Source organism: Carassius carassius, chromosome 7 (genome assembly GCF_963082965.1).
Source record: "Carassius carassius chromosome 7, fCarCar2.1, whole genome shotgun sequence".
In the NCBI taxonomy this organism is placed as follows: Eukaryota; Metazoa; Chordata; class Actinopteri; order Cypriniformes; family Cyprinidae; genus Carassius; species Carassius carassius.
The window spans coordinates 23,219,560-23,231,954 of NC_081761.1; the positions used below are offsets into that span (position 1 = coordinate 23,219,560).

General features: G+C 34.0%; 1 protein-coding gene across 1 annotated transcript; it reads left to right on the plus strand.

The window, feature by feature from the left end:
• Positions 1-1,265: 1,265 nt before the first annotated feature.
• Positions 1,266-7,680, plus strand: chmp2bb (charged multivesicular body protein 2Bb). The gene is made up of 6 exons (XM_059554226.1): positions 1,266-1,431; positions 1,912-2,003; positions 2,912-3,106; positions 3,802-3,904; positions 6,459-6,565; positions 7,265-7,680. Exons 1-6 carry the CDS (start codon positions 1,398-1,400, stop codon positions 7,376-7,378), a joined length of 645 nt encoding a protein of 214 aa, XP_059410209.1. The 5' UTR covers positions 1,266-1,397; the 3' UTR covers positions 7,379-7,680.
• Positions 7,681-12,395: the final 4,715 nt, after the last annotated feature.

Genomic DNA, 12,395 nt, shown 5'->3' on the forward strand with positions numbered 1-12,395 from the left:
GATGTACATTATTGTGGCTCCTCTATGCTCCACCTTTCTGAAGCGCTCAATTAAAGAAAAAAAATCATTCTGAAAAGCGAGGTGTACAGTGATTTGCCAGCTATCAAGTGCATTGTGATTGGACAAATACCTCAAACATGTGACAGAAATGGACAAACCAATAAAACCTATTACAAACGAGGTACTTGTTGCATTCAGTGGGCACATAATTTATGATTATAATGATTAAGCCCTGTTCACACCAAGAACGATAACTATAAAGATAACTATAAAGATAACGATATTAGCATCCACACCAGCGAACGATATCGTCTGTTTATTCTGAGCGCACGTGCGTCTGCCGCTTTAAATTCTCGAGCTCGTTACAGCAGAATGGATTCTGATTGGATGTCAATGTTTATATTGTTCATCAGCTGGAAAAAAATCATTCTGAAAATGATTCCAACGATACCGTTTCTCTATGCCTTTATCGTTATAGTTGTAGTGTGGACTCTGCTATTCTTTAATATTGAGAACGATTTTTAGAACTATATCTTTATCGTTATATTTATAGTTATCGTGCTTGGTGTGAACGGGCCTTTATACTGTGTGTTTAAGCGTTGCGTTGCATATTGCGCCGCGTAAATATAAAACCACGTCTGCATTTTTTATCGGAGAAATGACAAACAACAAGCTCTACTCTATACTGCTTAAAACTCACGTTTAAATCATTAGTGGCAAATTCTTTAAATATTAAAAATTTACTTACAGAACTACCCAACTTTATAAAACAGCCTTTGAGCACCAGTATTGGGCCGTAACACATTACTTAGTAACACGTTAGTGTAATTTGATTTTTTTTTTTTAGTAACGGAGTAATTTAGCGTGCTATACAATATGTATTTTTTTTATTATTCATATTTAATATAATTAATTTATTAATTTTTATTATGTTATTTTCATATGTGTTATATATATATACTTTCTAGGTTTTATTATTATTATTATTGCCCTAAACATCTACACGGACCGTCACTACTCCATTGTGGCACTTGGGGATCAACGGGCCCAAATTTGAGAACCCCTGTACTGGAGGACTATGTTTTAAGGACAAAGGGAAAATAAATCCAATCCGTATTTATTTAGTTTGTGAGAACGAGAGAGACCTTTGTTTTGCAGTAGCTCTGGGCGGTTCTTGTCAACATCAATGTTATGATTGGATAACTTGAGTGCAACGTCACTGCAATTTTCACCAATCAAAATTAAATAATCAGGCAGAAGGCCACAAGTTTATCGCCTACTTGCCAAAGAACCAGGAAATAGTCATGATATTTTAATAGGCGACTCGCACTTGATTTTAGTCATTGTGATATACTTACTTTCTATTACTTTCGAGGTCGACGGAGTTTGTTGCAGTTATGGCGTCGTTATTCAAGAAAAAGACCGTTGATGGTAAGTTTCTTGCTGTTGCTCTGAGGGCTTGTTTGTTTGGTCAAAAAGCCGCCCAGCAGCACTCTTACGTCAATCACCGACTGGTTTCGTTACTAACACTGTTAATTTATTTAATACGTGGAACCTCTTTTTGAGATATTTTGGGGCATTCGAGATATTTTTGGTCCACTATGCTAACTAACACAGAAGTGTCTTTCATTCTGGTATGTTTGTTTGGACAACTGCAACCGAAAACATTTATCCTTAGAATCTGCTTGATCTTAACTTGAAACTAACAGCTAGTATCGGGTCAAAGATAGTATATAAAACAAATGTAATCGTTTGTAAAATCACTGGGTCTTTCCTGTAACTTTAAATGGTCTAAAATGACTTATTATTTAAGTAGTCCCCATACATAATTTTTTTTAAAATCTCACTCAGACATTTCAGCATTGATCATTTAAATGGTGATCGATAACTATGACTCCTCTCATAATACAGATGTCATTAAAGAACAGAACAAAGAGCTGCGGGGAACGCAGAGACAGATCGCAAGAGACCGGACAGCACTGGAAAGACAGGAAAAACAGCTGGTGAGAATCCCCACCCATCAATGTGACGTGAAAATGATGCCATATGTTCCTCTCTCAACATTTAGGTGTGTGAGATCACGAGGTTATGTCATTCATGTCACAGAGGGCCTCAGTGTGTCAAAAGATTATGACTAACAGCTCGTGATGCTGTTTCGGGTTTAGATAAGTTATCTTTGCACCATTGTGACATGTTTCTTTCAGAAGTAGCTGGTGGAAACTTTTATACTTTTCTTATAGCCTCCACCCTTCATACCATTCATACGCTCATAACAGTGTAAACATAACTATTGGACGCTGTTAAAATATTGTATGCGAAATTCAAGTTTGTAAAACACTGTCAGTGTTTTAGGTAATAAGGAATGACATGATGGTGACCATATATTTCATTAAGCAGTATCATCTACTTTACCTTTAAATGTACTGATAAACATCATAAAAATACAGGTTTTTATAAAAGTAAATTAAAAAGCCATATGATCTTAAGTGCCCATGTCATTAAAACATGGCCAATACTCATATATAGACAATAAAACAATGAAATAAACATGAACTAAATAACAGAAAATTAAACAAAAATCACACCCTAATGTGCATTGCTGATAACAAAATATAAAGTTTTTCATATGAAATATTATGCAATCATATATGAATAAATGTGAAAGTTTTTTTTTTACAGTAAAATATAATTTAATATGATGTTAAACCATTTGCAGTTCACTATATTTGGTAAGGTAACTTACAGCTAACCAAACCATCTCACATACACTAGGCCATTTCACTTTAATATTTTCTTTCTATTTTCGTCTACTCTCACCAAGAAGTCTCTTTCTGGATAACTGTGCGATTCAATTCTAATGTCAGTAGGACCATCACTAACTGTTTTATACTGTTTGCCTTCTTTATCACAGGAGATGGAAATCAAGAAAATGGCAAAGACCGGGAACAGAGATGCCTGTAAAGTTTTAGCCAAGCAGCTTGTTCAAGTGAGGAAACAGAAAACACGTTCATATGCCGTCAGCTCTAAGGTCACCTCCATGTCAACACAAACCAAGCTAATGAACTCCCAAATGAAGATGGCTGGAGCCATGGCTACAACCACCAAAGTAAGTTTAAATTCATGAGAACTTTTAGAAAAGTTCACCCAGAGGCCCTATGAATTGTAGCTCAGTTCATTTCGGGCAATCCTGGCAGTGATAAGTTCGGTTGAATATTGTGTGAAAATGCTGTGATTTCATATTTAAGTAAATAGGGCCATTCATTTTGTAGTCATAAAAACCAAGGAGAATTACCATTTTCAAGCCATGATTTCCCTCAGGAATTTCTAATGGGCTTTTTTGAGTTATGGTTTAGGATTTATGAGTAAAACTGTGGTAAACATTAACGGAAGTCACTTTCCTATTTTGTTTGTGAAATTCTCTTTAATGTGAAAGGATCTTAAAGTAATTTTAACATTACTCCTAAATGGAAAACCACTTTACACAAAACCCATTATAAATTCCCAAAGGGAAGTCATAGCTCCAAAATGCTAGTTTGTATTCAGCTAGGCCTGCAAATTGACATTGTGTGCGACTTAATAGCTCTATTAATTCTGTATGTCATGACCTGCGGTTTTGGTTTTATTAGAATTTGTAGTATTTTAAGCGTATATGTTGATCTATAAATGGATATCTGGCACAGCATGTCGATACATAGCCTTTATTCTTTGCATAAGTAGCCTAAAGTGCAAAATTCTACAAATGCTTGAATCAAACAGTGACTCATTGGTGTGTGTCTCTGTCTTTCTCAAAACAACTTCCAGACAATGCAAGCTGTTAACAAAAAGATGGATCCGAAGAAGACAATGCAGACCCTGCAGAACTTCCAGAAAGAGACCGCAAAGATGGACATGACAGAAGAGATGAGTAAGAGGTTTTTATTTATTGTCATTGTGGGTGATTTTGTTAGTGGGTTTTATAAAATAATGTCAAAAGAAGGAAGTGTTTTGGTCGACCTTTCTTTTTGTTTTAACCAAAGTGCCTCCAGTGATGAATAGCTTGTTGTTTCCAAAATGAGTGCACACTTATATCATTGCTCCAAATTAATTTGTACATACTGCTACCATTCAAAAGATTAGGGTCATTATGATTGAAAATAAATTAATACTTTTCAGGAAGTATGTACAGTATTAAATTGATAAAACACGACACTAAAGACTTCAAAAGTTTGAGATTGTTTTAATAGATTAATACGTTTATTCTGCAAGGATGTGTTAGGTTGGTCAAAATGTAAAGACATTTGCTACTAAAGATTTATGTTTCAAACAAATCATGTTCTTTTTCTATTCATCGAAGAATTCTCGGTGAAAATGTATCATGTTTCCAGAAAAATATTAAGCAGCAGAAATTGATTTCAAAATTGGTAATAATTATAAATATGGATGCACAGATACCACTTTTTACAGAACTAGGCAAGTACTGATACTTTTATTTTTGGTACTTGCCGATACCGAGTGCTGATATGATTTTCTTTGCATTTCTTATTTTTACAAATATTTAATACAGAAACCAAAATAATTTGTATAATGTTTGTTGGGTTAGTTAATTAAGCTAATAGATATTTCCTTCAGTTATTTTCATGCTGATTATGCTTATTAAAATGTATATTTTTTTTTAGTTTAAATTTGTGTTACTTTCACTGTTAATATTTTTTGCTCTGCCGTACTACATCTTTCATTTGATAGCACATTAGAGCTGCTCCATTGCGGTACTAGTACTGTAATCACAAGACGTTTTGCTGTAATAATGCAGGGAAATACTCCTTATATATAAATCTTGTAACTGTGATGAACATATTTTCAGAAATATAAAAGTTGCGTTTTTTTTTTTTTTTTTTATCTGAAACGTGCCGCGACTCATAATGCAGAACACTCATGAAGCAAGCAAAACATGCGCAACACCTGCACATTTGATCACGCAACAGAAGTGTGCTGTCTCTCTCTCTCCTTACTGTTAATTAACTTTTGCATTGGTTAAGTAGCATGTTTTTGACACATGACCGAACAAACGTTCAAGTGATGTCTCAGTCCACTCTGCGTGCTTTGCTTATCAGCTCAAGACCATCAAAAATACAGGCATGAATATTGACCGTTTAACATTATTTTAATTGCATACATATATGTCCTAGACATCCTTAATATTTAAAGGGATACTCCACCCCAAAATGAAAATTTTGTCATTAATCACTTACCCCCATGTCGTTCCGAACCCGTAAAAGCTTTATGCGTCCTCGGAACACAATTTAAGATATTTTAGATGAAAACCGGGACCCTTCTGACTGCCCCATTGACTGCCAAGTAAATAAGTGTCAAGGTCCATAAAATGTATGAAAGTCGTCATCAGAATACTCCATCTGCCATCAGACGTGCAATCTGGGTTATATGAAGCGACTTTTCCTTTGTCAACCTCCTCTGTGTCTCTCCATATCACAGTATGCTCTTCTGTGTCAGCCGTGCCACAAGGATGTGCTGTTTTCTTTCAAATCAAAGCTAAATACACGTAGAAACAGCACATCCTTTTGGCGCGGCTGACACAGAAGAGCATATGCAGCACACATTGATATGGAGAGACACAGAGGAGAGGGTTGACAAAGGAAAAGTTGAATAAAGTCGATATTTTTTTCTTATTTGCATACAGAAACTTTTCTCGTTGCTTCATAATGTTATGGTTGAACCACTGATGGCAGATGGACTATTCTGACTATTCAAAATATCTTAAATTGTGTTCTGAAGATGAACGAAGCTTTTACAGGTTTGGAACGATATGGGGTTAAGTGATTAATGACAACATTTTCATTTTGGGCTGGAGTTTCCCTTTAATAACTCCATTCTTTTCTCTGTTGTCAGTGTTTCTTAGTCTGGATACGTCACTGTTCACATGCTGTGTGGTATTGGGGCATTTTAACAAGTAGCCTACGAGTACAGAATCGCAGTATCTGGCCTAATATTGATACCGGTATCAGTGCATCCCTAATTAGAAATGTTTCTTGAGCTGCAAATCGGCATATAATAGGATGATTTCTGAAGAGTCATGTGACAATGAAGACTGGTAATGGCTGATGAAAAAGTAGCTTTACCATCACATGAATATTCCTAGGAATAAATGACATTTTCAGTTATTTTAAATAATAATAATAATTCACTGTATAAATGCAGCCTTAGGAAGCATAAGAGACTCCAAAAAATTAAAATAATATTAATCTTTTGTGCGGCAGCATAATACAAATTGTAGCTTTTTAACATTTTGAATTGTAGGTGCACTTATTATTATTTATTTTTTTACACATTGTTTTCTGCACCTGTAGCCAACTTGAGTTGGATGTGTATACTGTTCCCATTGTTTCTGAACAAACCCCAACATAATTTGATTGTAATGCTTGTTTTTTTTAGACCTTTTTTTCTATGTCTGTGCCTGCTTACAGTGAATGACACGCTGGATGAGATCTTTGAGGATTCTGGTGATGAGGAAGAATCTCAGGATATTGTGAATCAGGTGTTGGATGAAATTGGAATTGAGATCTCAGGAAAGGTAAGAACTGAAAGATTTTATGGGCATCATCAATCAAACCATGTTGAGGCACCAGATTCAATAAACAGACTTATTACTGTAGTGCATTAGTGTAATCCGTTTGTGTCCAAGGCTGCACAGTATATAAAAAAAAATGCATTGCAATAGGTTTTCAATGCATTAATCCATAGACTTCAAGGAGATGCAGAGAATATACCTAGTATACGATTAAGCATATGTGTATCATACGTGACAGTGATGCAGTGTGAACCAGGGAACCTACAACTGTTTTTGCATTCAAATAAGGCCAAAATGAGGAGGTGTCTCAGATGTGTGGAAGTAATTTTGGCTTTAAATGTTATGACCATGTCTAATCAGAAGTGGTTACAAAACCTGTAGACCACAGCGGCTATTCATAAAATTTTTATAAAAAATATATCGTGCAGCCATAATATTTATGTATATAACTATAAAATCCCTATCCACCAATGTCAGCAGAAAAATATACCACACAACAGTAAATTAAACTGTGAACTTATTGATTCATCATAATTTCTGTGTGAAAACTTTCGTATATTTTTAATTGTAGAGAATAAAATCCATAGAGAAGGAACGTCTTTTGTACCCTACGGCCTACGCAGTGAAGTGTCGTGTCTACTGAGTCACACTATCCATCACTTTGCATTTTTATCCGTAATGCATTTTATGTTTCCCCTGCAGATGGCTCATGCCCCTTCAGCTGCCCGAAAGCAACCAAGTTCCGCTAAATCCAAAGCAGATGGGATATCAGATGAGGAGATTGAGAGACAGCTCAAAGCTCTTGGAGTAGACTAGTACACACACACACACACACCTGGTTACTGCCTGGCAACACACAAACACACATAACACTACATTCATACTCAATACAAATACATAGACAAAGATGATGATACATGGACCCTCCAAAAGCTTACAGTCACAGTCACGGACTTGCCTACTCTGGGATAATGTGCCACAGATGGCAAATGCAATTTTTTATTATTTATTTATGACAATAAGAGATGACTATCGAAGTTGATTGGTACTCTTTGATGTGAATCACTGTTTCATCTGGCTTTAGAAGGACGAAAATAAAAATAAAACGTTTGAATACACACTCTGTAAATGAATACATACAATGCCTTCCAGACTAAGGCAGATGCATTCCCCTGAAATCTACAACTTCTGTCTCTTTGATCCATGACTCAGAAAATCACATTGGTGTAAACAAGTTTGACAGGAGAACTCTACCTCTGTAAACATAAGAAGTGACAGGGCTGCGTCTTTAGTCTTGCCGTGTTTTGTCTTGTCCTCACGGTACCTTGCTGTTCTCCCGGAGCATGACAAAACCCTTGTGTGAGACACATTTTTGGTTTCTGTTCTCACCTTCTGTAGGTTCACTTTGGATATTTTGAGTGCGCATATTTTATTCAGCTGCTTTTCAGGGGTGATGCCAGATCTTGAGAAGTGTGTTCCGGTTGAGCACATTGTTTCAAGATGTGTGCTCTCCTTCATTTCTCATGTGCCTGAGGTCTTGGGTTGACAGTGTGTGTGGTTTTTCTCTTGAGGCTGTGTAAATGCATTGATCAAGACTTCAGAGATGCTCAGAAGGTTCCTGTTAATCGTCAGTTGTGACCAAAGTAAGGGTTGTTATTATAAATGGCACGGGATCGCAGCGCTCTGCACTTGATCTTTGGAATCATCCACAGAAGTTGTATTTAGGCTGACGTTGGTTATGCACTGCAATATATCGTAAGGATGTAAATAATGTAGGCATGGAAAGTTGATTGTTTAATGTTTAATCCACAGTGAGAGTTTTGGATAATGGGTGAGGATTTTCCTTCTTAGAATTTAGTCACTAACAGGAATTGTTCAAATGTAAGGGGATTGTATACCCCATTAACCATGAATAAATTTTTTTAATGATATCTCAGTTGTTTGTGTTTTTTAAAGTATTCATTTACCACTAGAGGGCAGAGTCAAAACATGCTTAAATATTAACACGTGTTACCCATTTAACAGAAATCTACACTACTTTTTTAACTTGTTTAAAAAAGTTATAATTTTATTCAAAAAGGATGCAAAAAATATATATATAAAAAATACGAAGTGACGGCTAAACATTTATATATATATATAAATATATTATGTATGTGTGTATATATATTATGCATGTGTGTATATGTATTTATGTATGTGTATATATATATATATTTATATACATTTTTATATATAGATTTATATATATATTTATGTATATATGTATGTGTGTGTATGTATATGTGTGTATATATATATATATATATATATATATATATATATATATATATATATATATATATATAAATATATATATATATAGTGTGTGTGTGTGTGTGTGTTTGTATGTAATATTAAGCAGCTCAACTGTTTGCATTAAGATTTATTAACATTAAGATTAGATCTTCATTAAGAAGAAACATTTGTGACGATTAAGTAAAGATTATGTAAAGATTTCATGTGATTGATGACTGGCTGCTAAATATTCAGCTTTGCCATCACAGGAATAAATTACATCTTCAAATATAAGGCTTATTACAATAGAAAACTTATTTTCAATTGTAATAACAATTCAGAATATTACAGTTTTAACAATATTTTAATCTAAAGAATGCAGACTTGATGAGCCAGAATTCTTTCATCGTTTCTTATATATATATATATATATATATATATTACTTACCCAAAGTTTCAGCATTAATGTACATTGAATTGACCTGTATATACAAATGTATGTTTGTCTTAGCGTTTAGTACAACATTTAAGATGTTAGGTTTGGGATTAAGAGTTGTCTAGATTTATTTGTTTACTTGTTCAGGCACAAGAACAGTTTCTTCCCCCAGGCAATCTACCTCCATGAACAGTTCAATGTTCCCCACTTATGCATTAAAAATGTGCAATATCCTTATATTTATTTGTTTCCCCTCCATCCTAGTACATCCCTGCATCTTACTCAATCCTATTCCATTATCATTTATAGCACAATTGTTTATACGCTTATTTATTTGCCTAATGTTCTTTTGTTTTAGTTTTTATTTGTCTGTGTTGTTGTCTCTGTGTACTCGAAGCTTATGTCACTAAAACAAATTCCTTGTATGCGCAAGCATACTTGGCAATAAAGCTCTTTCTGATTCTGATTCTGATTTGTGAAAAACTTAATAACATTTGTGAAAAGTTAATAATATAATAATAATTACATAAATATTATTTAAACAACCTGATATAACCAGAATTCCAGTGACCGAAGTCTCCAGCATCTCAGAGTTGACATACTGCCATTTTTAATGGGATATGTTTTTTTAAATATTCCTTTGGATGTAAAAAAAAAAAAAAAAAAGCTGTTTCTCTGACCTTAATCCTGTTTTTCAAAAAGTACAATATTTGGGAGACTTGAGTTTTGGTTATGGTAGTTGGGAAGCATTTATCTCAATTTAACAGCTTACTGACTTCAAACCCAAAAAACTGCCACTAGTGTAGGAGTCCTTTGAGGATTACTGAAAAATGTGTCACCCTCTCATTTTCACTCCATTTCACAGAGACACAAGATGCACATAGCACAATCCTTCCAGCCTCCTTGAACGCAATGACAAGTGTGTGTGACTCAGAGACAAACGCTGGCCTCCCACTCGCAAAAATAAATAAAAAATGCATATTAAAGTGCATTTTACATATAATGTTATCATTTTATGTAAAATATTAATAACTTTAAGGCAAATAAATAAAACAATTATCATAAATACCTCCACTAACTAAACTAAAACTAAAACAGTGGGCAACGTCACATCGCTGTACTCCTGATGAGTTTGTATTGTGTTCTTGTTAATGAATAATATTTGTTAATCTCAAACTAACGTCAAAGACGTTAAGATGTCCGCATCAAAAGAAATGTACAAAAGTGATTTTGTGTCCGTAGAAAGCACATTAAATGTAAGTAAAATGTCTACTTTTAAGGTTTCAAATAAGTTTTTGGAGAATAAAATGTCAAAATTTGGTTGAAATAATGTTACATTGTCATTCAGTGTAACACAATTTTTATGCAAAAATTCAAACAACATGCTTATTCTGACGTGTACATATTAAAATATTTAAAAGAATAATGGAGCATACTAAATTTTATTGTGTTTTAAATTAGTAAAAATAATTCTTACTGACAAATGGGCAAAACCTAGGATAGTGGCAAATGTTAAAAATGTAATATTACAACTCATTAGTATTTGGGGTGAAAGTAATTAGTCTTTTAATGTCTTAAATAGATTTTAGTTGTAAATATGCCTGACAAGACTGTTTAAAGCAGTATTACACTTTTTTTATGCTTAAACACTTTTTGGGTCTTTGACCCTTATAACTAAAAATACTGGACTCTTAAAGTGCAGTCAAGTAATGACCATATATAGATATTCATTCAAATGTTGATGAGATGAGATGAGATGGTGATCTTTCCGGCTGATGAAACCAGTTCGGTATTATTTCATTATTTTCATGACGTAAATCCGCAAGTGTCCATACTTGGGTATGATTTTCTGTGTAACCAGCATCACCACTAAACGGGAAACCATTCCGTTAGGTCAGTTAAAGGAATAGATCACCCAAAAAAGAAAATGTACTCCACTGGAGGAAGCGTTATTATTACATTTACATTACATTTAGTCATTTAGCAGACGCTTTTATCCAAAGCGACTTACAAATGAGGACAATGGAAGCAATCAAAAACAACAAAAGAGCAATGATATATAAGTGCTATAACAAGTCTCAGTTAGCTTAATGCAGTACTCATAGCTTTTAAATAATATAATAAAAATACAGAAAACAGAATAGAAAAAGAATAGAGCAAGGTAGTGCTAGATGTCTTTTTTGCTTTTGTTATTTGGATAATAAATGAAAAGAAAACAGATATAATACAAAAATATTTTCTTCTGCAGATGTTAACTGATGGACTGGAGCGGTGTGGATTATTGTGTTGTTTTTATCAGCTGTTTGGACTTTCATTCTGACAGCACCCATTCGCTGCAGAGCGTCCATTGCTGAGACAGTGATGCAGGCTGCACATCGGATGGCCTGAGGGTGAGTTCGTTTTCATTTTTGGCTGAAATTTGGATGAGTCACATGAACTGCTGTGTTATTTTCGTAACGGTTTGGTGTCACTTCTGGCTCATCCACCTAAAATAAAAATAAAATAAGCTCCAAGAATAGCATTATGCAAACAAACACACAATCGGCTTTTTCGCAGAAAAGACTACAAACATCAGCTCTTCATATCAGAGTAAATGCAGATATAGACCATCGCTGATGCCAAATAAATTTAATAAAAAAATAAAAAAATAGTGGACGAAACTGCTGACCACAATTAGTTAATGATGAACATACAAACCATGTTACAGGAAGAACCCATTAAAAGTCCCGAAAGTGAGTCTGAAAATAGCATTTCCCTGTATAAATCATCCAGGACATTTAACCAAATGTTCACTCTTAAAAAATAAAGGCTCCAAACATGACATATAAACTCAGAATGAAGCTATGAGAAAAGTCAGAATTCTTAGAAAAAAAATTAATTGCGAGATATAAAGTATTATATAAAGTATTTATATAATACTTTATGTTAAAAACATCAAAAAAAAAAAAGAAAATGTGGAAATATTTTACTGGAGTAGATGCCATTTCTTGTATTGTGATGCCTTTTAATTAAAACTGTTACCACCTGATAAGGTTTCCCAAAAATTAACCCAGCAACAAACGTCTAGTAAGTTGTTCTGAACAAAAAATGTATGTAAAAATTTAGCGACAGACTGACGAT

Coding starts and splice junctions, on each gene's coding strand:
- chmp2bb (XM_059554226.1), top strand. CDS start 1,398: ATGGCGTCGTTATTCAAGAAAAAGACCGTTGATG. Junction 2,004..2,911: donor AAAGACAGGAAAAACAGCTG/GTGAGAATCCCC, acceptor TCTTTATCACAG/GAGATGGAAATCAAGAAAAT. Junction 3,107..3,801: donor CCATGGCTACAACCACCAAA/GTAAGTTTAAAT, acceptor AACAACTTCCAG/ACAATGCAAGCTGTTAACAA.